Here is a 25,123-nt window from a genome sequence, read left to right as displayed (position 1 = left end):
CCTTTACTGGCCTTTACAGTGCAGTGAATTGAAAAAGTAAATGTGGCAGCCATTGTGCAGTCAGAAATAATACCTCATACAGCCTCATGTTTCAGTTCAGGCATAGATTTGGTTTAGTGTTATGGACCAATGCCCCCTCAGAGCCAAACTTGAGACCAACAGAAATGTTCACTTTAAACCAGGCAAAGGCTTAAAAACACATTTACAACCTCAAATATAAATAATTTGTGGCCAGAAATCCAAATTAAATACTGCCACACTAAACATTTTTTTTTAAAACCTGGTAAAATAAATAAATAAATAACGAAATATTTTAACTAAGAATTTTTTTAAATGCATTTACACCAGCAATCTAAATATATTTGTGTTTTGATTTCTAAATACAACATGAACTTATTTGTTTTCGGTCAAACCATTCCATTTAGCCAAAGTAAGGTATAAATCCATCAGTTTTGCTTAATTAACTAATGACTGACTGATACCAAAATGTTATGGTAACATTTGCTTTTGTAACTTATCTCCTTATGGAATTTTATTATTTGATGCTACCAACTGACATTGCTTTATCTTAGGCTGCTTGAGATCTAAGACTTAATGCGTTTCATGGCATCAAACATTCTAAATTTCATTTCACTACATGTCGGCCACTTTATCACTAAATAAAACAACACTTTTGGTGATATAGTTGTTTAAAGATCAAATTGCAGCTAGTATGCCTCCTCTGTAAACTGGAATGCCACTGCCTTGTTTGAAATGTGATTCATTGCCAATGCCTAAAGAGCTTGAAGGTGATATGGCAATTCTATAGTAAATCAGAAACAGATATTTAAAGTCTCAGCAAACTGAATGTCTTTGGATTAGAAAAGCATTGATCTAAATCTGATCACTCAGATACAGAAAGGTGAGTAAACATGTCCCACTTAGATTTAATTTAGTTTTTTCCTCCTGGGCACTAGAATTAGCTGCAATCTGCATAGTTCCCTCTTATGGATAGATAAGCACCTCTGACCAGCAATATAAACCCATTGCTCTGCTGTTGAGACTGTCAATAACTTAAACTGTTCATCTAGAGAAAAATCCCGCATTGATTTTTGGTGGTGTCAGACAAACCAAGCCATTTTATTATTTTTTCCATCCAGGAATTATCACCTCAGTAAAGATCAATTAAATAATTAACTCAAAAATAAAATTTGAAAAACTAAAAATCACTGTCAACATTGACAATGGCCATAGTCTTTTGAAAAACAAAACAAAAAATAAATGAATAATTAACCAGTTCAAAGGTGAACGTTATTTTATATCCGTAGGTCAAGTACACAAGAAATGACACATCTTGAACAAATCCCATCTTATTACATGTACAATAATGTAATCTGTTTGTAAACTACCAGAGGTACGAATCATTTAACACATTACAATACAGCACACCTGCTCAGCAGGGTTAATTATAATGCCAGACACCCCCAGTGATAACACTATCTAACACAATTTTTGTTCCTGGGTAGTAAGTGTTATTTCCTAATTGCTTATGCCTCAAAAGTATAGAAAATGGCTAATATTCCCCAAAAACTTTGCTTTTGTGACCAGGACAGTAATATTTCAAAATATCACTATTTCCAACGGGAAAACGGGAACATGTGTGTCTTTTCGTTCACATAAAGTCAGAAAAAAATAACATATGAATCCAAATTAACATGTATTTATACTAAAGTAATACCAAAATGACTACAAAAGATTTAGAAGTGAGTAGTTTTTCGAGATGTACGATTATACTGTATTTACAGTATAATCGTAAATCTCGAAAAACTACTCACTTCTAAAAGACACACATTTGCATGTTTTCCCGTTGGAAATAGTGATTTTTTTAAATATCACTGTCCTGGTCACAAAAGCAAAGTTTTTGTGGAATATTAGCCATTTTCTATACTTTTGAGGCATAAGCAATTTAGAAATAACACTTACTACCCAGGAACAAAAAATAAATAAATAAATAAATTGTTACACAGTGTAATCTGTATTTAATCTTGGGGTATTAAGTGCAATAACAGAACTTCACTCTTACTAGAAAGTTTACATGCCTGTGTCTTTTTTTTTTTTATTGATTTTTATTACCTCATAAGTGGTAATTACAAAACTGAACTTTGGGTTTCTGAAGTAATGTGAAATATATGTAGGCTTTCCCCTTTTACAGAAATATTTGCAGTTGGAGAATTCTGCACAGCCCAGGCAAAAGGAAACAACTGTAATTGACATACTGAAACAATTTTCCAATAAGACAGCATGATCGATCCAGTTTAAAAAAAAAAAAAAAAAAAGTTTAATTTTAATTTTATATCATTTAAAAATGATTGTATTAGTGGTAAATTTAATGTAAATTAAAATATATACTGTACTGTACAATATTACTTATTTTGAAATGTAGTGTTAAAGCATGATTAGTCTTAGTCCATGTTCATCCATGACAACATTTTTTTGTTGTCAACAAGTAGGTTAGTTAGACACTCCCTCTCCAAGATTGTAAATACAAAATTAGAGCTATCAGACCTAACCTGAAAAAGCTTAGCACTGTGATCTGTATCCATCAAATGTACATAAAAATGGACAGAGACGGATAGAAGGAAAGGTTCCTCCATCTACATCACCAGCAAGGGATAATAAACTTTAATTTCAGTTTCAACACCTACTGAATGCAACATCTGGAGAAGAAGAGAGAGACCAAGACTACCTTTGTTGTCTAAAATTAGATTATATGTGTATATGTTACATGTTACATGTTACAAGGCACCAGATCTTTGTGTTTAAACCCTGACATGTTCTTTCTGTTATAATTAGAAGACTTTTATTTTTGATTGTATAAATTAGATTTTTGAGGACTACATCACACCTTCTATGAAATGTTTTAGTATGCTTCTACTAAATATAAAGTTCTGTAAATTTAGTTGAAGACAGATTTACTAATCTTCAGCCACTGTACAAAGTTTACACCACTTTTTATAGTAACACCTTATTTTAAAGGGTAACTTTTTTTGGTACTGTATATTCATTGTTAAGATATAGTTTACAAATGATTTTCGATTTTGTATTATTTTGTGTTAACAGTAAATAATAGATTTTATAAATTACTTTTAAACCTATATATATAATATAATAATTTATATATATATATATATATAAACATGTTACAAAACTGCTAAACATTACTAATCATGCCATTGTACCCCATTTCCGTCAGACGATCGGCTTGGTACAGTAGGGATCTGGTGTTTGCTGAACAGTTTTAGTTGCTTTTTAAAAATTTGTTACTATATATTAACATACCATGAACAAATGATCAAATATAGAAGTTCCCTTTAAAATATATTATGACGCTTGAAAAAAAAACAAAAAACAAAAGACATGTTGTAAAACATGAAAAATTCTAGATGTTAATTAATGACTGTGGTAAAGTGGGTTATAGTGTGCAGGTGTAGAGGTGATGCAGTGCTCCAAACAACAACAAACAAAGTTCTAATGAAGTGATGTGTTTTTAATTGTAATCCAATGGTCGAAACTGACCAACAGAAGTTACAAATTAAATACAGGCAGTACACAACAGTGTGTACTCCTCTGTATAATTAATGCATGGGGAAGTTCCAAATGGTAAAACATGATAATTCACAAAAGACACACACACAGTACACATACATGATCACCAGTCCTCAGTGAGTGCAATAGTGCTTGTGGTGAATATACAATTTATTGTGCTCTGGTACAGTAGTGTTCTGGGTACATGCTGGCCTCTGGCGACAGTTCTGGAACTTGTTTTAGCCATCTAATAAACAACAAGTAACAATTAGACAAACAAACAAAACACTCAAAATACAACAATATGAGTCCTTTCGGGTTCAATACTTTTAACCAAAACGAAGGAACAGATTATGTCACTCCGTTCCTTATACCATCACTCATGACCCCTTGGCAAACAATTGCAGCCGCTCCCCCAATCCACGGCTGCCACATCATTTCCCTTCCGGGGCGATGAGTTAATGTACTGAAGCTACGCCTTTTTCTAAATGACCGGCATCCTTTTAACCCTAGGAATGAAGTGTCTGGCCAAGCAGTCCAGGGTACTCTATTTCCATTACTTAACGCCCTCACAGGTCGGGAGGGAGATTTACCACCAAGAATTTCTGTCACAATGACTTCTGCAGGTACCAACATTGTTTCCCATATAAGTCATTGTGGAGCAACAGTTTAGTAAATATCAATTATATGGAATATCTCATTTGCATATTTTGGCCGGCAGAAGATATATACTATTTCATATATTTACCAGTCGTTTGATAACTTTTACAGCTATCACTTTGGTGACTGTACAGATTGCTTACATTTTCATATTTTACTTTTACACCTGAGCCAGAGTAGTCAGATCAAGTAAAACATAAATGAACCCAAGACCTTTGAATCCCCTTGGATTAGCTATGACACTTAATTGAAGATGACAGATTATCTGGAATTCAGTCAAAACATTTATTTATTTTTTTTTATCTTTGTGTAAAATCTATACAAATGTTTCACTACTTTATTAGAAGCATAAAGGCTGCACAACTCTTTTTCAACTCTTTTCAACTGATCTAAATGATGGCAGATCTAAATACTGTAGCCATTTAATTAAAACAATCAAAATGGTTATCCCCTGAACAGCAGAGGTATATAGATTGAATACTATTTAGACTGAATTGATATCAGTATCTCTTAAATGGAGTACAGAGCAAGGATGCAACTGTTTAGCACCGTTGTTACAGGTCCTATAATGAGTTGCATAATAAGCAGTAGCTGGAGCCTTAATATACCAAGCAGAAAATGAAACAATGAACATTGCTTTTTAATGAACGTGTTCACACACAGTTAAAAAAAAAAGCAATCAAGTCAAACAGATGGTCTTTCAAATGTCAGATAACTCAGGGGATCAATAAAAAAAGGGTTTGTGAAGGTTTTACAGATAACCAAAGCAAAGTAAACGACAACTTTAGCACATTCTGCTTCTTTAAAAGTTTAAGCATTACCATGAGGAATGTTTGACTTAGTGCCAGCATTTCTGCAAACATAATAAAGTAATAAATTAACTTTGTAAGAAAACAGCAAATTGCCCAGAAGAAAAAGTAAAAAGCAGACAGTAAGAGGACCCAAGTAGCCAGCGATTTTTCCCCTACCCTCAAATAAGAAACAAAAAACCATCAGTAACTCATGCTGAGTTTTAATCCTAGTTGGCCAATACATTTCATCTTAATGTGTTAATTCATTCGCTTTGGCCCAGGACTGTCTATGTCTAAAGGCCTAGTATAAAGATTAAATGCTTACACATTATCTCTAAAATGTTGTTTTGCAGCAGCAATTTAAAAATTATACTAGGCTATATGTACTGCACTATGTAAATATGGCATCAATATATGTGCTATCCATAACTTATGTAAAACAAGGTGGGTGCTGTTACCAAAACACATCAATTAGCAAGCAGTCTATAAATGTATCTTGTGTATTTATGTATCCTGTATTGTATTGAAGTTCAATTTAAAAATCTAATTTAAGCTGGGGTTTTTTGTTTTTGTTTTATTTATTTATTTATTTTTAAATTGTAGGCAAGGAAAAAATAATGCACAAGCAATTGCATGTTTATGTTTTTAGTAAAAAGTTTAAAAATGAAATATTCTTATCTATTTATAATCTACACATTTTTCAATATAAACATATATTGGTAACACATATATAAATTGTAATTAATTCCCTTTTAAACCCAAATGTATTAAAAGACTCAAAGGTTTATGTTATGTATTTTCATAAGATTTTTCCTTATTGAAAACAGCAAACAGACCCATATATTTAATAACCCATGTTATGCATATTTAACCTATTGCAGTAAATGTGCTAAACAAATTGTCTTTTTTTATATCCAAACTCCAAATGTGACACTAGATAGAGTTTCCGAACCTAGGATGTTCTTAGCCTCCCAGGAAAATATCATGACACAAAAGCAACTCATTAAGCTTAACAGCTTACAGATTCAGTTTGAATGGGCGCCACTTTGCAGTTAGTTTACGTACCATTCAGCAAAATAGTTGCAAGCTGAAGCCCAATGTTTCTGGGGCACTAAAGTATGCGCAAAAAGTGTGTTGGGGGGGGGGGGGGGGGGGTTGGGCTTCCTGTCAGTTCCCTTACCTTCTTCATGTAGGGGTAATATGTGCAATACAAAGTGTATCAGTTGCAAATAGGGGAGGCACTCCAGTTTACATATTCCACCCTCTTTCCTATGTATAAAGAGGGGGTAGCTATAGCTTTGTTCAGATAGTCTTCCACTGGGAGACAACCACTGTTTACATGGCTATTTTCTTCTAGGATTTTTGTCTATAGAAAGAAAAGGGGTGTGAGTTTACAGCTTATAAAAGAGAGGGGGATAAGAGAGAGAGAGTGAGAAAGAGACTCTCACAGCAACCAGTAACCAATAGCCTTGCCTGATTTGATCATTAACCTTGTTAGCAAATGCAGCAAGCAGGCAATTCACGCTGAGACTTGCCAATGTGATTAGAATTGGGATACTAGATTGCAGCTAACTTGAAAGGATTTTTCTTTTTGCTCCAATTGGATAGTAACCAAGGAATCTGTTCTACATCAGCCTGACCAAAAATGAAAATGAGACTACAGAACCTCTTCTACATCTTTTTTCTCATAGTAATGAGTCTTTTACTTATAAATGGACAGAGACCAGGTATGTGACAATTCAATAGCAATAATCACTAAACTGCACACACTGATGGATGATTGATACCTTTTTATTTTTATAAATGTATTGGTATTTTTTTTTATTGTAATGTAATCATTTTATACCTATATGCTGCCTTTAATATTGGATTAAGAGTAAACTATAATTCTGAATTAGTTTTCTTTTTTTTGCATTAAATGAAAATGACATAGGGTTTTATGTTAAATCAATTAAAAAGTTTAGTAAACCAATTAAAATATTGGTAAATATTGGTTCCTATGTGATTAAATTGCAGGTCAGGGATTGAATGGCTAATTTAAAGTGACCTTTAAAACAATCAAGTGGCTCATAGACCAGGTCAGCATCTAAGTGAACCCTTTCCAGCCCTGCAGCGCACTGAGGACACCTGATAATGTTATTATAAATTGACCTAGGATGCAGGAAGCGTGTAGCACAAAAGCAAATAGATTTTAGTTTTAGACAAATTATTAATGCATTGCTGTTGGTTATAATGATTTGATTCTAAACTCGCTTTGACATTTGGGATTGTGAACAGCATTTCAAGCTCATAGATTGTGGTTAATCATAGAATTATCAGTTTATTTTACTTAGACAAAAAAAAAAAAAAAAGTTCTATAATAAATTTAAAATGAAAATGCATTACCGGTACATAAAATTTCTTACTTAATTATCCAATTAAGTTTATTTGTTGTCATTTTACTATTATAAAGTATATTTGTTTGGAGTTTCATTCTCTAAACAAATGTGTTTTACAGTCTGCATTTTTGGAATTATATATTTAAATAATGTTAACTAGCATTTACTGTAGTATTTATACAGAAAACAGAATGGCATGTTTTTATGATTAGCCAACTGTTTTCTGTTTACTTCATATCATGTAATGTAATTGCAGAGAGGTTAATTGGCCATAGTGGTGCCAGACTAGCAGGCTGCATTCCTGACTCTGTGCCTTATTGTTGTCGTGATGCTCAATCAATGGCTAAGATGTTGACCACTGATTTCCATTCTACCATGAAGTTGCTCTTAACAGAGGGATAACTCAAACAATTGAGTGAGAAAGACTGCCAAACCTATATCTGAGCTTTAGCTGGAACTCTACATTTCAAAGAGTTTTTCTGTTACACACAGAAATAATAATAAAATAATAAATAAATAAATAAATAAATAAACAAACAATAATGTAATCCATATTTTGATACTGTATCTCCCTCTCACTAATTAAGGGTTAGTGTTTGTTTATTTTTCCTTAGGCAACAGTTTCTTCAGATTTATCTCACAACTACATTTTCTATAAGATGATATTTTGTGTCAAATGGGTTCTGTATATTAAGCGCTCATTAAATATTAATGTTTCCCTGTCTTTTAATTTCAGGAAACTTCACCCAAAGGAGAAAATTCCATAGGCATCTCTGCCCACACAGAAGATGCCTGCCCCTTCATTCACGAGTCCCATTTCCCTAAGGTATGTAGAGGCTTTACTTCACTTTCTTAAGCGAGGATTATAAAAAACATATTTCTTCCATGCATTTTGGTTTATAGGATATGTATCTGGCAACACTTAAATAATGTGGCATTCTTTCTCAACAAAGCGTGTGTTTTGTATATTTCACCTTATTATCTTGAAAAAAAAACAATCATACATTTGACCTGACAACCAACATCAAAGCACAAGTCTTAATTGTAGATTACTATTGCTGCCTAGCATTGTCGAAGGCTTTCCCTTCTACTGAGAACTGATTCAAAGAATACATGACACATTCATATGATATATGTTCTGAGAACACAATTACATTTTAAACCTAACTTAAAGGTAGCAGGTTAAATATTTCACAGGGATGAACCCCACCAGAAAAAAAAGATCTGGGATCTGTATTTATTTATTTATTTATTTAAATGTAAATTTAGCATCACCCTTGACTGGTCTTTTATATTTGACCTCCCAATTTATTTATTTATTTTGAGCAAAATGTAAATTTACCATCATCAAGGTCTTAGGTATTGCAACTATTGTGACCTCCCAAATCCTTTATAACCATTTTGAGCAAAATGAACTGCCAATGGCTGCAGGATCAAGGTCTTAGGTATTGCAACTATTGTATCAAACTCAAAAAAGTTATTTACCCAGACAGATAGCAAATTACAATCTCCCACCTGTTTATACTGCACTCCAGCATTTGCATTTTTTGTTGTATTATCTATATAACTGCCAATGATAAAAACTCAGTGAGCCATAAACAAAGTAAGTAGGGTACCAGTAGCCAGATGGGTTTTATGACTAGAGGTTTGAAAGATTTAATTAGCTCTCTCTTTTTTTGCTGTGAGAACATGAACAAACTCATGATCGAAATAGTCAATAGCTGAGTCCTGGTCCCCATTGCTGAAAATCATGACTCAAGATACCCTGGGTATCATTAAATTGTCTCAGCTGATAACTTTTCAAATACGTACTCAGTCACTTAGCTTAAAAAATAATCACACTAACAATGTATTCAGATTTTCTTTGTGGATGTGACTTAATTCACAATAGCATCTTCTTGACCATTCAGCCGTCGTATATTAGGTGTTTCTGGTTTTCAAATGTTAGCTCAGCCTACGTGAGTCTCACTCAGGTCACACTGACCCCACGTTAACAGTTTTTCTATGACTTAAAAAAAAAGTTAATTGTATAATATTCTCACCAAACAGTGAAATTGAGTGGGAGGAGGACCCAACAAAAATACAGTAGCTCAGTCGGAGTTCATCTAAATTTACAATAGCTGAAATGAGTAGGATGAAACTACATGTTATTGTTTGCAGTAAAGGTGTTCTCAGAAGTCTTATCAAGCACTGATCATTAAGACTGAAAGCTGGAACCCCCCCCCCCCATATAAACCTCCTTTAGAGGCTTTACCAGTTTACTGAAGTTAAACAAAAGTTAACAAGGGCAAAGGGGGTTATTTGCTGATGACTGCATCAAATGCAGTTAGCAGGAAGCTGACAGCTGAATTGAAGGCCAATACTGACAAACACTCCACCTTATTGGTACAAACAAATTGGCTTACAGACAACAAGCCTGATTGATCACTCATTCACTGTCCCCTAATCACTGTTTCTAATTTAGGAAGCATGATCTATGGAATGTGGCATTCCAATTTAAAACCGTTTACCAGAAAAGAGGCTTCATGTGCATTTTTGAGTTTTTCAATCTTCCTTAAACAATTGGGTATAGAGGGGACTACTTAAAAGTCTTTGTTAGTAATCATGGTTCGGCTATGAGCATATCTATGCAACAATGGAATGATCATGCACTGTGCAGCGTTGTGCAACACAAGACCAACTATTGGCATGTGCCAACAAACCATATGCTCTTACACAAGAGCAAATCCAACCAACATTGTTGTTGTAGTGGCAGCTCACAGAAAAATAGGGTTAAACCATTTTTTAACCACCAGATAAACAAGTGCATTTTCAACTGTGTCGCAGAAGGTTAACTGCATGTAACACTTGACCAAAAATCTGCTAAGGTCAAAAGCATTTTTAGATGTTGTGGTGTGTGGTGTAGCAGGTGTTAATAGGATATGCAGCTGTTAGTTGTAGGGTGGTCCTCTTTTTTAATTTTTATTTTATTCAGCAGGTTTTAAAGGAAATGTATTTTTTACCAAAACTAAAAATAAGTGGGAAACCAAATTAAAAATAGCAATTGTAAAAAAAATTTTGCAGTCTAACTTAATTTGCTTTTTCTGTCCTTCAGGCTTACATTTTGCTGCCAAAACTGTGAGAAGATGAAGATGAAATGGAGCCAAGTGGTGCTGCCTGGACACAGCTTTAATTCTTACAGTGACAGGGACTTGGCACGGCTCTCAATAGCTCCTCTTCAGAGTCTGTTTACTAAGCAGTCACCTTCAGACTGCAACCCACTGACACTAAGCTATGGCAACCAAATTAAAACTCCCAAAAGCAAATAGACTTTAAAAAGAGAGATTATAATTTATTTACCAAGTACTCCCCGGGATTGTGATATGCAAATGCCACATATAGTTTCTGGAAAGGGACTGTGCTTGCAGTTTATTAGATATTTAAGAGAAAGTATTAACATAGCAATCTTTTAACCATTATAGCCTGTAGGACATGCTGATACAAATCACATGTTTTAATAATGGGGGTTATTTAGAGCCATTGCCATTGCTGGGTCTGGCCTGTGAATATATATTGTTTGTGATCACTTGACTTTAACGCGTGTAAAGGAACTTCAATGTAAGTTGACATCTATTCAACATATAATGTACATGGTTGCTTGATGAAGTAAAACATATCTAGAAACAAGACATTTTCACTACTCTTTGTATAAATTACTGTGCTCTCTGGTGTACATACAATATCACACTACTTTTCTCTTAGTAGTTATAACGTGCACTAAATATGTATTACTATATAAGAAGTTTATAAGCAAGTTATGCACTTCAAACATTTTATTAATGTCATGTTAATAAAATTTGTACAGTTTTCAATATTGGCTATTTATTTCGTCTTTGTATGGCTGAACAATTGAAACCTTCTATATTACTTATATGTGTGTCCAACATTTCTGTTTTAAATCTAATTTTATAACAGCTACCTACTGGTATTTCTGCTTTACACAATCCTCAGGGTTCAACTATGAAGTAAAAGAAACAGCATATCTATCCACTACACTGGAGTCATTGACTATTTAGCCCAACTTTCTTCCTTTTGCTATTTAAGAGCTGCTAGACAAAACTAAATCAGTATTAACTTTATCTGAACCCTTTTTGCTAACATCATCACATTAAACAAAATGTTGAGAGTGTGGCAAAGTGGTGAGTGGATACAGGTGAGTGCAGTGCAGTGCAGGTAAGAATTACTCAGACAATTATGAGCAGGTGCAAGGGTGTTTATTGAAATTACGTCTATATGTCCAGAGCCTTATGGCAAACACCTGTAAATAATAAATGATGGAAGTGAATAAAGCGGCGTGTATCACTTAGTTTGTAAGAATCCCACTGGTTTGACCCGCAACCAAAAGTCCAGTTTAACACACCAACACTAAACACAAAACACAAACACAGTTCTTAGTGATAGTGAATAAGTGCTAGTGGTGAATTACAGTTCTCCGTGAAATGCAGGGGTGAAAGTGATGTCCGGGTTTATACTGGCTTTCGCTACAGCTCTGGATCGTGCTACGGTAGTCTATTAAAAAACAGACAACAGTTAACAAACACAAGACAAAACTCAGTTCACAATACAGCAACAAAGACTCCTTATAGGTTAAAACACTAACCATTTACCAAGGAACAGATCACTCACACTACACCCCCTATTTATACCCTCGCTCATGACCCCTAGGTTAATGAGCGCATCCGCTCTTCCAATCCTCGGATGCCACGTCGTTTCCTATCCGAGTCATTGAGCTTGGGTGCCGTAGCTCCGCCCCCTTCCTAGATGACCGACTTCCACCTACCCTAAGGAATAAATTGTCATGCTATTTTCTTAAGGGTACTCTGTTCCTTTTATACAGTGCCCTCATAGGTTGGGAGGGAGATCTAACACCAAAAATCATTCGATCTGTCACAGCGAGGCAACACTCGACATGTTTCTATACATCTGGAAACCCACTTTTCCAATTGTGATAGAACTTTGCGTTAACATTATTTAGCATAATCTATTAAGACTTTTAGATTGTAGGAATGTATGGCGGTGTCTGTCTGTCTATACATTTTCCCATCTGCATGTCACATTAACCATTTTGCATATGTCTGGAAAACATCTAATTAACTTGTAATGAAACTTGGTATTAACATTATTCACCATAAATTAAGAACATCAGATTGTGGGGATATATGGAGGTGTCTACCTGTCTATACATCCATCCATCTGTATTGTCATTGTCAGAAGTTATTTCACATACTCAATCATAGGAGAACACAAAAATGTATTCCACATACTCATATAATCATTTTTATATACATTACCATGATACGTAACCTAATGACATATGGTGTAGGTCCTAATTACCACTGAACCAATTTTCATGAAACTATTAAATTTCAATTTCTTAGTCTATACTGTTGTGTACATCGTGATCATCAACTCTAATTTTGAGCCGATTGGATGTATAAACCTGACATACTTGTTTAGGATGCACAGCTAATAGCAATGTTACTATTATACTGTGCCCAAGTTTTTTTTTTTTTTTTAAGGGCAAACAGTACAGTATGTAAATGCCTTGCAGGCTTTGTATTACCAAACTACTGTTTCATTTACCTGCACTGGTGTATTATTTTGTGTAAATCCTCAAAGGTCTTACACTGTAATGCAACAGATCTTACAGGTTAACCTCAAAATAAGTAAAGCCACAATGCAATGAGGACATAAAAAGTTATTGACAGGAAGTTATTACTAACATAGATGTAAGATAGTGTTAGTTCTAAGAAAAATAAAAATGCTTACAAGATATACCATCCATCATTTTGTCAATTAGAAACTGTGCTCGTTAGAATAATTGAGTCCCAGTTTTAATGCTATCGTTACTACCTATATTCCTATAAAAACACAATCTCTGAAAAGTCTATCAGAATAAGTAAGTACTACAGCAACAAAAGGTTGGCCAAAATGTCATCCCCGCCAGCAAAAAAAAAAAGAATCTATGCAAAAGCAAAAGGGGAGCACATCAACATTAATGCAAGAACAGAACACAGTTAACCTTCAAAGCACCTCCCTCGTTGTTATAACATCATATTAAAAACTACATGACTGCATGTAAACCTGGAAGAAATTAAAAAAACAAATATAAAATTATCTTTTCTTTTTTGTTTTTGTAAAAGGATTTCAAATACATATTTTATACTGCCCCAAAACAAGAATAAAATCTCTGAAATAGAAGTAGATTTTCAAAAGATCTTTTTCATTGCATATATGCTATTTATCTGGTGTGGCCCGAATATGCACTAGCTTTTGTTAATTTACATAAGGATTGAAAATATATTGTATAAGCATAAGTTGTAAAAAAAAAAAAAAAAAAAAAAAAGAAAGAAAAAATTGAGTACTTTTAAAGTTACATTTTTACTATGGTTAACTTGTCAGGGTGGGGTGGAGCTGTAATTACAACAAACCAAATTTTTCCATCCATGTTACACACCCCTAAACAATCACATAATGCATTGACTGAAGAGAAGAAAACAGCCTGAATTTCAAAAACAGAGAGGGGAGGGGGGGAGGTTATGTTTGCTTTAATTTGCATTAGTAGGGACAGGTTGGGGTGAAGGGGAAAGCCACAAAGTAGTTGCATTGTCTTTGTGGGCATCATCTTACAGGAGTCAAAAACTTTATCAGAACAAATTAAGGGAAAAGACAGGGTCTAAATAAGGATTTTAGTTTTTTTTTTTTTCTTTCAAAAGGGAAATACTGATAAGTTCATAATGAGCCTTATCAGAACCTCTATGTCTTTCACAGTATTAGTAGTTGACAGTTGCTACAAAGTAAATGCATACCAGTGTACATTACTGATTAAATACGTACATACATCTCAAATGACAGATTTGGACTCCAATCACTTGGAAAAACTTACCACAGCACTTTATTTTTTACACATCCTGCAAAGCATTGGTTAATAATTTCATTTAAAAAATTAAAAGGACACAGGTTTGTAAATGTATATTTGGCCATTTCTGGTTGTTTACAAATACCCCCATGTTATATTGATTTAAAAAAAAAAAATAGGCAGTATTTGGCCTGTCAATATTCTTCACAGAAAACACTGTACAATAAAAAATACAAATAGTTTTAACCTTATGTTAAACAAATGATGTACTGTTAAGCCTATTTTTTGGTAAGTTTTATCCAAGATCATTGCTGACAAAGTAAGTCCTATAGGAAAGGCATTCTGACTGTTTTTAGAATAAGCACAGCCTACATAATTCCTAACAAGAACAGAAAACTCACACATTTGTCATTTTAGTGCAGCAATGCTTAAATAACAAAATGTAACAATAGCAATTAACTGCTTAAATGAAAGAAATGAAAAACAACAAAAAAAAATAAAAATATACAAAAAATGCTCTCAGATACCAAAACATACTATGTAGGTAATTTATGGGGCTGTTTTGAAAGCATTAACTAGAGGGTTAACCATATATTAGTGTCACAAACTACACCAATATCTTAAAAACACATTTTGTAACATGTCACAGTTATAAATTAAACTTTTTTTTTGTTTTAAAAAACTATTTTGTTTATTTATTTTTTAATTACCATGGGTTTGTTGTACTATTAAAATCCCTTAGTAGTATAAATTAAAAACACAAGCAACAGAAATCTGCTCACATTAATCCAAATGCATTTTTTTCAGAGCTCCCTTACTTGCCAAATATGTATTGAGCTCTATTTTTACCCTTTTATTTTGTGTGTCTTCAATCACGGACCTGCTTTGATGTCAAGGACAGAAGCTGTTCACTAAGTAATCTATTCTGTTGCTTCAGATACTCTATTAAATCTGCTTGCTTCTCCATAACTTCCACACTTGAGCTATTCCTGCAAACAAAAGAAATACATAAGTAAATAAATCAATAAAACTTTAAGTCTTAATCACAACCCTTTGGGAGATTTGTATTTAACAAAAAATGAATTTATTTTCTTTCTTACATTTGTTGGAAGAATTATGAATAAATTGATAAATGAGATGATCTCGACTAAGTCAGATCAATATTTAAAACATGTAATAAAATAGTGCCTATTACTAAGTTTTAAGAACAGTTGCCCATTTTTAACATAAAGGGATGCAAATAACACATATCCCCTGCCAAGTTTACAAATAACACATTGCAGGAGTCAGTAGCATAAAAAGTAATCAGCATCTAGCTTCACTGAAAAAAATATAATAAAAAACCATATATATTTTAATTTAATCAATTCATGAAAATGTTTCCCAAGATATATCATTCAAATATTCAGCTAATCAGGTGCTGCTTGGGTTAACTGTACACTTGTGGTTAGTTCCTAGTTTCCACATTTCCACATTTGCATAAGCAGAAGACTTTAACTAGCCTTCAAATCTGACTTATGTAATAGAAAAAACCCACAAACATTAAATGTTTATAGAATACATTAAACTATAGTATCACCCTATGGTAGTTAGTATGTGGGGCTCCATTTCAGTTACACTTTCTGTTACTGTTAATGTTCAAAGCCCCCATAGGGTATCAGAGGTATAATCTATCAACACCCCACCATGGTGTGTGTCTGTTCGCTATCCTTTAAATGAAAACCTAGTTCCTTCTTTGTAGATGTTAATCATCCCATGGTGCTTATCAATGAAGAGCAGGGCAATTGACCCCAGACTCCCCTCAAGCATCACATCTACATCCTGCAAAATGGACGTGGCTCCGTTTGAAAGGAGCAAATAATACAGAGAGAAACCAGAAACCTACAAAACGTGTATATGGTCATAGGCAAAAGATTATTTAGCAAATCGCATTGGTTAACATGAAGCCATAAGCTATTTATCAACTGCTTATACTCCTTTAATAGGGACTGCTATTTTAAACAGTAAAATACTATATTTACAAATGTACATTTTTTAAAATTATTTGTGTGTGTGTGTGTCTATATATATATATATATATATATATATATATATATATATATATATATATAGTAAAAGATTCACACCACTCACACAGTTTGTTGCCCCTTTAAAATAGACCCAAGACTCAAGAAATTGATTTTTACAGCGCTGACGCGCACTTTTAATAAACAGAAATAAACAAAACAGAAAATAAACACCTAGCTCCCATTCGGAGCACTAAGTATAACACAATCTGGAACCTAACTGAAACAGGACAGCTAAGCTGTTTACCTGTAACACTCAAAACAAAAAGACGTATACACACTCGCGTACCCTTTCGGCACCACAATATTTTACGGTTGCCTTGCCGCAACCGGGCTCTTCACTCACAGCAGCCCTGAGCAAACTGGCTGCTCTCTATAAATACCCTGCACCTGGGTTTAATTTAACAATAGCTACCTGGTGCAGGTGATAATTAATAATAAAACAATTACCAAAATGTGCATACGCACATGTTTTCTCTAGGGAGTATATTAACCCCCTCCCTGCTGTATTACAATATATATAATATATATATATATATATATATATATATATATATATATATATATTATATATATATATATATATATATACACACACATTGTATATATAGCCAACCTTGGTTAACTTGACTGCACCTTTGCTCAATTGTGCCTCTTATTTTTTAATTCAACACCATGCTTTACTCTAACTCGACACTTATTACCAGTAGCGAGGGATAAAAAGTATTAAAAAGACTAGTGGATAACTCGACACTGCCGTTTCACATGACTGAACTCTGACTGGAAATGGATAGTTCATACATTGAATCACAACTACCAAGTGCTACTGATTACTGGATCTGTGCACTGCACTATGAGTCAGAAGTGAAAAATTTCTTCTCCTTCAATTGGCTTTAAAGCTCAGGCCTGTCAGCAGTTCATTATATATAATGTACGTTTGTTAATTTTTGCTATTTAAGTCATCAAATTAGACAATACAGGCCAATACATAAAAGTATATCCATCTGTGCACAGTTTGTAGATGGATTGTTTTTGTAAAAATAACGCTGTACTTATTTTATTCATTCTTATCTCAGTCAAACTATACCTGTTGTACTGAGTGTAGCATCCAGAAATGTTCTGCTGCCTCTTTAGGAAATACAACATAACCAGTACAATAGTAGCACAAAGGAAGTAAGGTCAAGAACCGAAGGATTAGACAGACACTGCAAAGCAGCAGAGCTGTAATAAACATTAATGTTACTGGATAAACCATGGAATAAAAGTTAATGTGAATTGAGACCCACTTGTGCATCCAAATCTTCATTACATGTTTACTAAAGAGTAAGGACATTACAATGAGTTTGTACAGTACTGTAATTGATTCATTCACTGAGCAGTTCTTTCAACCGTTTTCATAAGGACATTTAACATAAAAATAAACTTGTAAATACTGTAATACTGTAACTGTGTGAGTTCAGTTACTTATATGCATGTTAATGCCATGGCTCATGTGCACTTGTGGTAAACTCAACACCTCGGATAAGTAGACACTAAATGGCATCCCCGTGAGGTGTCGAGTTAAACGTGGTTGACTGTGCATAGATAGATTATATATTACGTCACCTACCAGCTCTGCTGCTGCCTTCCCTCGTACGTGCTACAGTATATTATTTATAACAAACAAAAGATTTTACACTTTAACAGTATGTAACCAATATTCTTCTTGCCTGCACTCTGCTCGTTTAGTTCATTGAGTACAGGTGTCGGATATAGTGAGAAGGAATTCCATAGAAGTGTCAGAGGTGAAACAATAGCGATTATTAATACAATTGGAAACTTTAATGAGGTGTCAGCGTACTGATTAAATGTGTGACTTTTACAAGGAAAGAGCATTAAGAATACGAGAAGAACGGATACAAAGGAAGTCTGCAGAATAAAACAATTATTTTGACCTTGAAGTAGGAACTCATTAAACCAAGATCCCATGACTCTACCTATAAACCAGTCTATTTCCTACACCTTCAGGTTACTTTCTCAGTATTTTACATGTGTTAATCAGCCAATCATATGCTCTCTAATATGTGTGTGTAGGTCTCCCATGACCTACTTGAAAAATCAAAGGTTCCATATCAATCAACATATTTATATGCCATAAAATAATTGGATTAGAAACAGATCAGATTAGCTAATCCAAATACATATTTACTTGGTGCTTGGATTCACAATCTCACTATAATTCTGCAACCTAATTATATAAAAGTACTGTATTCATGAATGTTATTTGTGTAGGTCTGAACATCTGTGTTTGTTGTATTTCTTTTATGTTTGTGGCTGATTTTTACTAGTTCAGTAGTCGTGATGTGTGATGGAAAATGAACAGAATTATCATTCAAATTGCTATATATACAAAAACAAAATTAGTTACCATGTCATCAAATACCTAGAGGTTTTTGAAACATACACTCCCTTGAGTGTAAAGAAAGTTAGTATTGAATTAGTAAATGCATGGCATGGTGTTTTCTGTTTATTTTTTGTTTATTTTTATTTTTTTAGTATGGTTAGTTTAATAAACCAGGCAGAGGCTGCGAAATATCAGATATAATTAATTCATATCTGTGAATTAAGTAATATACAACGACTGAACAAAACACCTGCTATAACACTTTCAACAGGGTGCTCATTTGGTACAAAACCTTAGATGCTACCATAATTATTATTTTTTTTAAAGTTAATAATTTAAAAATTGATGGAACCATATCACAAGTACAACGAAATGTGAGCTTTGCGTCAAATACTATACCTGAAGTCGATCTTTGAGAGCCCTTCCTGGTTGATGTCTGCTGCTAGTTTCTTTGTGTTGAAGTGCATTACCTTCACTGAAGGAAAAATAAAAAATAAAAAAAATTATATTAAGGACTTTTTTTCTTACCACTTCATAAACCTACAAAAGCCATATATAAAATGTAATTTAAAAGAGCCTATGACATGGAATTTGACTTTTACCAAAAACATAAAAAATAATATTAACAGGTCTCACTTGAAGATATAAATCACATTAATTTTACCAAATTATGTTTAGTCGCGCTACAGTTAATAAAATAATACCCAGAAATACACAGAGGGTGATCTCCATTTCCTGATTCGGAGCCAGGAGACTGTGATGTCGCAGAGGGAGATAACCACAGGCTCCTTGCATCTGTCAGTATGGCTGACAGCGACAGTAACAGTGAAAGTTAGAGTAGCCTAATTTGATCAGTTTCAGACACCTCTTATGAATGCAAATCATGTAATGATGAATCTGACGTAGAGACAGAGAACAGGGATTGTCTCCTGTATCAATTTGAGCCATATGCCTCCGAATCAGAAGAGTCAAACTCGGAGAGACTCCAACACCAACGTGGATGGACCAGAGGGACAGCAGATGTCCGCAGAGAATCAGCATCTTGGCAACATGGAATGGTTAATAAAAACCCTTACATTTAACATAGATTGATACTTAAAATATTACCCATAATTGTATAGTTATGTCAGTCCTTTAGTTAACACTAGCACTGGCATAGCTACTTTTTGAACGGCTTTTGCAATTCAAATTTAAATATCTCTGTGTATGTGAATATCTCGTGCATGTCCATTTTTAAGTGTTACTAAATATTTGAAATAAATACCTATATGGTGCTTCAGCTGCAGAATCATAAAAATGAATAAGTTATAAGCCAGGGCCGGCATCAGGAGGGGAGCGAGAGATTAGACTGTACCTGGGCTCAGCCTCTGCTGGGGCCCATATCAAAGACATTCTATAATATCTTTTCCCATACCAATTTTATTTTATTTATTTATTTATTTATTGAAATCCATTATCGAAAAACCAAAACCAAAAAAAATGTTATCCCTGCGGATAAAAAATAAACCGTGGCAAAGTTGTACTGTCAGTCAAAACACACATTATCAAATCAGAGCTACGTAGGCGGGACTCAGCGTGAAACTTTATAATAGGTCAGTGATTAAAAAACAACAGACTGTTCGGGGGGGGGGGGGGGGGGGGGGGGGGGGGTGCAGCTGCTGTTTATAAAGATTGTAACAAATAGTTTACTAACATGGTTTATAATCACAAATACTTCTGAAAAAGATTAATTCATAGGCCAATCAGCCAACTTTAATTCTCTGTGAGAATTACATCACACCTCAATTTTCCATAATAGACTTGCCTGGTTAAAAAAAAAAAAACAAGTAAGCGAAGTTGTGGTAATAACTACATAACGTCAAACACACGAAAGTCTAGTTGTTCAAAGCGGAAAAAGCAGAAAAGACAGTGTAGAGTAAATGGTTTTAAAGTGGGCAGACAAAAGCAGATGGAAGTATAGTGTGCCAGCAGAACTGCAACAGTTGAGCCAGAGGAAAGACCTGAATCAGAGATATCGGATTGTAAATATACAACAGCAGCAAATACAAGGTACTGAATCATGTACTGTAAACCCGGTACCCAGTCAGTCACCTTTATGTGATTTTTATGATCCAGCTACTTGGCCTGACTTTTGTACCAATGAGCTAAGAGTTGAAATCATGAAACATAAACCTGTGCAGCTAAATAAACTGACATTGAATTCACCAAAAATCACAATTTTTGGGGGGGGGGGGGGGGGGGGGTTTGGTGGCTACTTCACACTCTTGCACCAGGGTCCAGTGACTCCTAACAACAGCCCTGTTATAAGCACTTGCTTCTTCAACCGCCAGACTCATAGTTTATGCGGCATATTGAAACCAATAGAATATAGCCAACAATTTAGTCTGGGCTTTGTAATAAAATCAAAGTCATTGTGAAAGAATATATTATAATCCTGTTGAGTGCTAGAAACGCTGATGAAAGTCATTCTACACATGATTCCCATTACATGTGAGTAGATGTTAAAACTTCCTGCTGATTTGAACTTGGCTCTCGCCAAGATAAGCACCAAATAAGACGTAGCTTTGCAGTAAACTAATGTGATCCATCTGCATCTCCAAACATTTGCGTTTCTTTCCATCTGTTGATGTAGATATCCTTCTGTCTGGTGTTGATGGCTGAAGTGTAACGCTGGCTTCGGGGATGAACCATAGTGTGGTCTCCCCAGCACATCAGCATGACAACCGTCTGGACTGAGCTAAGTAGGGTACCTCTCTGGGGTCTTCAAGTGAGCACCTTCTGTCCTCAGTGTTTCGTCGACTAGCCAATGATACCTCAAGAGGGCTCAACAGTGATTCTGGCGTCCCAGCATCACCCCCCTCCGCTGCCTACTCAACTCAGCCCAGCTTAGTTACCCATACATCAGCGCTGCTTTCTTTCTATTGTGCTTGAGATCCCCATCCAGAATCCTTCCATCTCAACCACAGCCCTGCTCCTTTCTGTTACTTCAGATAAGTTCTTCACTGTGCGATGCAACTCTTGGCCACTAAACCCGACATCTCTGAGAAACCGAGTGTGCCACAAATCCTCAACAACCCACCTCCACTGGGTAAACTCGGACTCTCCATCCTCGCTGTTCCGCTTCAGTTGAGCAGTTGAGCATGCCAAAGTTTCTTCCTCTCATACACATCATCCACAGCATCCTCCCATGGCACTGTTAACTCTACCAGATGAACAAGGCATGCTGATCCAAACAACAAGACAATGTCTGGTCGAAGGTTAGTGGTGGCAATCTCAGGTGTAATAATAAGCCGTTGACCAACATCTGCCAGCATCTTCCAGTCTCTAGAAGCTTTCAATTGTCCCTGGCGAGGCTTGGTTTTAACACCTTTTCTTGGTGGTTGCTCTCCTGGACAGAGAAATATTGTTTTTTGTGTGTAATGCTTTGATGGAACTGGTGGCAACCTATTGGTCAGGTTACATTTGTCTTTCAATGCTTAGGCCAAACATCGCAGCACCTCGTCATGGGGCCAAATAAACCGTCCTTGGCTAAGATCCTCCTTACATCCTGTCAAAATGTGCCTTAATGTTGCAGGTGATGAACACAAAGGACATGAGGGATCCTCACCCACCTAGAGGTTTAGGTTTTGTGGTGATGGGAGAACATCATATGTTGATCTTGCCAGCCGATCTTGCATTGTTCCACATTTTCCCATCTCATCCATTCTCCCTGCTTGGCCCAGGAAACGGCCTTTACACACCTGATCCTCTCCTCCTGCTTTTGCCCCTCATTGACTACCAGCTTCCTCCACTAGAACTGGGGTTGCCCTGTGCCATATAGTAGGCGCTGAACTGAGACCAAAACCTCCTTTTCCATGCTGAACTTGCCCCATAATATCTCTGATTTGAAGAGCAACCTTAGCATCTTCCACAGCTTTCTTTACCGCCCATTTTCTTCCAGTTTTCAACACAGGTGCTGCCTCCCTTACGCATCTGTCGCGTGAATCTACTATTGTCATTTCACTTAAACTCCTCGGTCAGAGCAGAGACTGGTAGCTGCAGTATTCCTTTACCATAAAGTCTCACTCTGCTGAGGCAGCGTGGAACTCCCAACCATGTCCTGACGTATGAACTAATTAAAGCTTCCAGCTTCTCAACTGTTGTCAAGTAAACCTCATACATAGTCACAAGCACAAGAGTTTCAGTTTACCTGGTAAAGTGCTCTATGCTCTTCAACTCTTCCACTGCTTGTTGTCTAACTTCTCCCACACAAACTGTATCCTTTAGATCCCCATCGTACCATCCCCTAGACTTTTCACTGGCTTCTCAGACACTGTTGGTATTGCCTCACCGTTAATGTAGAAAACATTTTATCTACTACTTTACCCTTAATTATAGAGATGCTTCTTGATTTAGTGGGCTTGAATTGCATTATTGATTAATTTGCCCAAAAACCAATTCATGCAGGCTACTGTTGTAGTCATTGTTGTCATGTCATCCAAGTATTTTCGAATTGGTGTTAGTCACATTCCAGAAGCAAAGTGCTCTCCTCCCATTACCCTAGTGATGCACTAATAATTACTTCCATTGCCATGGTAAGAGCCAGTGGAGAAATGGTACATCCTGCCATTATTCCAACTTCTAGGCATATTATTTACACTACATTTCTCAGGCAAAACGACTGTGCCACGCTGAGTACGACTGTGCAAATTTTTTTTTTTTTTAAATGTGCATATTCTAAGCTCTCTGCACAGATCAATGACCATCAGGACTGATGCTAAACGAAAGCCAGAGACTGTTGCATTTTACAATGCAACGAAGTATGGTGTGGATGGCACGGCTGTATTCTGTCAAAGGTGGTACTCGCAGGTGGCCTGTGGCTGTTTTTTATAATGTTTTGGACCTGGCAGCCATCAACGCCTTGGTTTTGTGCAAGGAGTGCACTGGCAACACAATCACTCAGAGGGACTTCATTTTGCAGCTAGCCCTGGAGCTACGGCAGAAACATTTTGATAAGAGACACAAAAGCCGGCTGGCAAATGCCCCTCAGCCTTCAGCCAACGCTGCGCCCACTGGCACATGGAATAAAAGACAATGCCAGGTTGCTAATTGCAATAAAAACAGAACTTTTGATGTCTGCGCCCATTGTGAAAAGGCAGTCTGTGGTAAATGCACTGGTACAATTGAAAACCGTATTTTCTGCATAGATTGTACTTAGAAACCTAATAGAACTCTGAACAGACAGACAGAGCCTTTGAACTTCGTTTCACTCAAAGTGCTTTCACGTTGCATAAGATATATTTTAGTTTTATGCTATTTGTATAACTAGTTGTTTATGTTTTATAATTGTATATGTTCATACAGCTTTCTACATTTGTTTACACAGAAGTTTATTGCGTAAAGTTTATTTTATTACAGTTTTTCATGTTTATGTATATGTGCTCTTTTTGAAAAAAAAAAGAAAAAAGTTAAATTTGCAATGTAAATACGGTGTTTCTGCTCTGAAAATGTTATGTATGATGTTCATAAATAAAAATATTAAGTTCTATCCGATTTGTTTTTCATATTCATATCGAAGCCGTTTTAAAATGGAGCCGCACGTTTTGCGAGTGTGGTGGTTGTATGTAGTCCGAACTCTTGGCAGTTCTAGTGTTAACAATATTGATACATTAATTATTGATACTAGCGGAATAACTGAACACTATGGATTGCTACTGGCATGTATTTGACATATCTCTCTATATATACATATGTACAGTATATTAAGGATGTGCACATTTTCAGTTTTTATGAATATTGCCCCTAATCAATGCACAGATTTGGCTGTAGCAGCTATTATTTTGGAGGTTCTGCTACAGCATTACGTTGAAGGGGTACAATACTATGATTTTTAATAAAAAAATAAATATATACTCCCTGAACATTTATGAAATATTATTTCAATACCATGTGTGTTTTTTTTAAATGAATTGTTATATATTGATTTAAATTGTAAAACCAAAATTACAACAGAACATTATACAACCATACGTCAATTAAATAAATAATAATAAAAAAAGTTTATTATATGTAAGCATTATTTACTATTGTTATGAATTTACTATTAATCAATATTACAAAATCAACTTGGCTCATTCAGTAACCAAACTGAATTAATAACAGAAGTCGCTAGTTGTTAAGAACAGGATTAACTAGTGTGGTTGTCACTACACTCCTTTTGCAACCAAAATATGTGTGTACTCAAACCGTATTAAGAGGAAAAGGTGATCTTGCAACCGCATTTAAGCTGTGAGTGTATAGGGAGAAACCTAAAGTTTGTTGCATACATGTTTTTTTATTTATTTATTTATTTTTTTGGTGGGTTGATTGCTGATTGCTGTATGTTCAATTATTAGGACAGCCCC

At 35.1% G+C, this 25,123-nt stretch overlaps 2 protein-coding genes across 2 annotated transcripts in view; one reads left to right on the top strand and one right to left on the bottom strand.

Moving 5' to 3' along the window:
- The first annotated feature begins 6,341 nt into the window (after positions 1–6,341).
- LOC121299886 (apelin receptor early endogenous ligand-like) lies at positions 6,342–11,142 on the top strand. Its single transcript, XM_041228128.1, has 3 exons — positions 6,342–6,742; positions 8,130–8,219; positions 10,488–11,142. The coding sequence occupies exons 1-2, from the start codon at positions 6,661–6,663 to the stop codon at positions 8,216–8,218; spliced, it is 171 nt and encodes a 56-aa protein (XP_041084062.1). The 5' UTR covers positions 6,342–6,660; the 3' UTR covers position 8,219; positions 10,488–11,142.
- Positions 11,143–14,440: 3,298 nt separating this feature from the next.
- Positions 14,441–25,123, bottom strand: part of LOC121299829 (transmembrane protein 192-like) — a 36,803-nt gene continuing 26,120 nt past the window's right edge. The window contains exons 5-6 of the mRNA XM_041227989.1: positions 19,140–19,215; positions 14,441–15,280 (exon numbers count right to left, since the gene is read on the bottom strand). Of these exons, the coding sequence (XP_041083923.1) occupies positions 15,160–15,280; positions 19,140–19,215 (197 nt within the window). The 3' untranslated portion in view covers positions 14,441–15,159. The remainder of the gene's footprint in view (positions 15,281–19,139; positions 19,216–25,123) is intronic.

This window comes from Polyodon spathula, chromosome 1 (genome assembly GCF_017654505.1).
Source record: "Polyodon spathula isolate WHYD16114869_AA chromosome 1, ASM1765450v1, whole genome shotgun sequence".
Classification (NCBI taxonomy): Eukaryota; Metazoa; Chordata; class Actinopteri; order Acipenseriformes; family Polyodontidae; genus Polyodon; species Polyodon spathula.
Note: the sequence above shows the minus strand (reverse complement) of the source record. Positions and strands in the feature narration are given on the sequence as shown.

What these genes read in the sequence shown, in the direction of transcription:
- LOC121299886 (XM_041228128.1), top strand. Translation starts at nt 6,661, where the DNA reads ATGAAAATGAGACTACAGAACCTCTTCTACATCTTTTTTCTCATAGTA. An exon ending in TATAAATGGACAGAGACCAG is followed by an intron (nt 6,743 to 8,129) that starts GTATGTGACAAT and finishes TTTTAATTTCAG; the next exon opens with GAAACTTCACCCAAAGGAGA.